This window comes from Palaemon carinicauda, chromosome 4 (assembly GCF_036898095.1).
Source record: "Palaemon carinicauda isolate YSFRI2023 chromosome 4, ASM3689809v2, whole genome shotgun sequence".
NCBI classification, from domain to species: domain Eukaryota; kingdom Metazoa; phylum Arthropoda; class Malacostraca; order Decapoda; family Palaemonidae; genus Palaemon; species Palaemon carinicauda.
This window is the reverse complement of record NC_090728.1, coordinates 40,464,629-40,467,980: the sequence shown is the minus strand read 5'-3', so window position 1 is coordinate 40,467,980 and position 3,352 is coordinate 40,464,629. Positions and strand designations below refer to the sequence as shown.

Here is a 3,352-nt window from a genome sequence, read left to right as displayed (position 1 = left end):
CGCCCAGAATGAGTTACCAAAAGGATGAAGAATATTTGGTAGCAGCAGTTCTAGGAAAGAGGTTTTCCATGTTCACCCTTTGCCTACCTTTCCCTCCCTGCCATCCACTTATCCAGCTTCTCCTGTCAGAGATGTCTTGTACCTCAAGTTCTTTTCGTTGGAAGAAATGTCACATTTCCAACTGATGATATGCATGACAATGAAAGCCTCTCTATATTCAAAAGATTTTCTTATGTTAGCCGCATAGTGATGAGACACGGAAGGCGACAAAATGTAAGTTTGATTGCTGCAAGAAAGTATTGATCGTGTTACCTTCTTCAGAGACGAAAACTTGCTCTATTGAAATAAAATGACGAACCCTTTAGGAAACACAAGAAATTGTTGAGAATTCCACATTTTAAATGAATGGTATTAACTTTATAGCATTCACCTTTAAAATGTGGATTGAAAGAAAAGAAGAAAATCCAGAAAATACAAAAGAAAATGTATACTATAAACTCAGTTTATAGTATACATTTTCTTTTTTCCCGTCAAGTACCCCCTGAGATATAAGACCATTTACCAGTACCCCCCGGGTAATCTGACATCGAACAAAATGGTAATTTAGTAACTAACTCAATGTACAATGGTACAACATAGGATATTATGAAATTATTCAAATTTTTATTACTTTATTGAGATGAAACATGAATATTCCAAGTATTTTACAGTGATACTACACATGCAGAAATGAAACAATATTTCCTTTATCAACCATTACTGAACTTCAGTGTGAAGGCTGTGCCTGTCTGTTACAAACAAGTTTCTCAATTCGAGGAGCAGTATTAGACAGGCACAATCGTAGGTCATGTTCCACATTAAGCCGTGATCGATGTTTGGTTTTCATGTTCAACAGCGTTGAAAATCCTTGCTCACACAGATAAGTACTAGGGAACATCAACAAAGAGTTCAGAACTACTTTAGATACAACAGGGTAAATCTCACTCATTTTAGCCCAGAACTTGGTTAGGCAAAATGTTTCAAATGCATCTTTTGCAACAGAGTCGTTCACCAACTCTAAGAACTCCTCTTGCATGTTATCTGGGAGAAGGTGCACATTCACAATGAAAGGATTTCTAATCAATTTTGATTCCAATTCACTCAATTCGGGGAAGTAAGACTGCAGCTCCATCCGCAGAGAAGCTAGATGTGATTGCACAAGTTGCATCACATCTTGTTTTCCAGTGTTTTGACTTTTATCAAGTGCCTCACCAAGGTGTTCAAACATGCTAAGATTTCCATCTTTGACCTTCCCTTCCCAAAGCTCCAGCTTCATGGTCAGTGACCTAAGTTTGTCCATGAAATCACTCACTGTGGCAAAACGGCCTTGGAGGGATAAGTTAAATGAGTTGAGGCTTAAGAATATGTCACTAAGGTAGGCCAGCTTCTGAAGCCACTGGCTGTCTGACAATTTCTTGGTGAACTCAAGTGACTTTGCCTTGTTGTCACATTTGAAGAATTCAGTGAGCTCCTCCTTTAGTGATTCTACTCTTGATACCACATTCCCCCTCGACAGCCAGCGAACCTCAGTGTGAAGGAGCAACACTTCTTCATCACTTCCAAACTCTTGGCACAGAAGGGAAAACAGTCTTGTATTTAGGCGCTTGACTTGATGGCGCGCCCCTCCGTCACACACACACACACACACACACACACACACTCACTCTCTCTCTCTCTCTCTCTCTCTCTCTCTCTCTCTCTCTCTCTCTCTGAGCAGATGTAACTATCTAAAAAAGAAATTTTCGTAAGCCATCTAAGTACCCCTTGAAATCTGGTTTTGAACCCCTGGGGGTTCGCGAACCCCAGGTTGAGAACCCCTGAAGGATTGGTCAACACAATCCCTTACGATATTAGTAAACGTATTACGCCTCACTAACGTCAGCAACTAACAATATGAACAGATTACTATCTCTTATTACTTCACCTGCAAACACTAGGCTGACAGTTATGATTATTCTCTTTATGGTAACGTAGTAAGTAGATATGATACAAGAGCTTTGGTTACTTTTTGCATTAGTATGAGTTTTCTCTTATTTTCAATATTATACTATTTCCGTTTATATAAGTTAACCAGATACCTTCCAAAATTATGAAGGATACGTATTTTCTGCAATCATGATATATAAGAACCTCCCCAAGCATGTCTGAGTGTACACTATTACATACATACGATAAACATAGATGTAGTTCCCAATTACATACTTTACACTGAGGTATCATAGAGAGATACGTCATTTCCATTTTAAGTGCAAATTGATTCATCACTCCACAGGAACGTACAGCCATGTGGTATCAGTTGTTATCGATGTTGATGATTGAACGTCTGAGAAAATAGAGTCCCTGAATCAAACACAGACACTCGGACCCTTACCCCCCAAAAATAAGTTCAAATCTTTGTCATATAAATGTGAGTTTCTATTCCTTTAAGTGCAGAGTAAATTTCATACTCATGTTTGAATTATGACTTGAATTATAAACGTATGAAAAGGCCATGAATGCAATTAATTTCAAATTTACCAACTAACGACGCCTCCATTACCGTGATAAAACGTCCTCCACCAGATTTTCAACAGCCATTTCACCCTTCTTACTCCCTTGGGCAGAGTATTCCAGCTAATCTTTAATTCTCTTTACCATAATTCTTATAAACGTTGGTATTGGCGTCTATAATCTTCAATAACATTGTGCCGTCCATGTAGAAGCCTGCCTTGCATTCCTATCAGTGTGGAATCAAAGAAAAATTCCGACTCCAGGGCATCGATCGTTCATCAACCATTACATCTACACACTGAACATGTATTTTAATGCTTTATTACGATACCAATATTCTCTTCCATTGACTCAAACTTATTAATGCATATATATTTGATGAAAAGGCTTTCAATAAATTCGTTTTAGGCGATACATTATTTCTATTTCCTGTGTCGAGATGTGTGCAACATAGTTCAAAGTTCAACTTCTCAATATAGCAGTTTCTATTTCGTCATGTTCCCATTTTACTACCTTTGATTTAGCAACATTGATTTAAGACCAACAACACTTCTCATTGCATCAATCTGTTAACTAATACAGTACTTATACATAATGTACAATTTTAATGAAAAATAGCAAATCATCATGAAAACCACGATGAGCAAAGTACCTATTACCAACATAATTTCCTTTCATACTAACCAAGCTAAAATCCTAGTTGGAGAAGCAGAATGATATAAGACTAAGAGCTACAACAAGGAAAGCAACCCATTGTGGAATAGCAAATAAACTATGAATGAAAATTAATAAAAAATATATAAAATATATTAAGATCAGTAAC

The 3,352-nt window shown here is 37.3% G+C and overlaps 1 protein-coding gene across 1 annotated transcript; it reads right to left on the bottom strand.

Moving 5' to 3' along the window:
- Nucleotides 1-766: 766 nt before the first annotated feature.
- On the bottom strand, nucleotides 767-2,722 carry LOC137639384 (zinc finger BED domain-containing protein 5-like). The gene is made up of 2 exons (XM_068371659.1): nucleotides 2,674-2,722; nucleotides 767-1,605 (listed from the first exon to the last, which is right to left on the bottom strand). Exons 1-2 carry the CDS (start codon nucleotides 2,720-2,722, stop codon nucleotides 767-769), a joined length of 888 nt encoding a protein of 295 aa, XP_068227760.1.
- Between the last annotated feature and the right edge of the window lie 630 nt (nucleotides 2,723-3,352).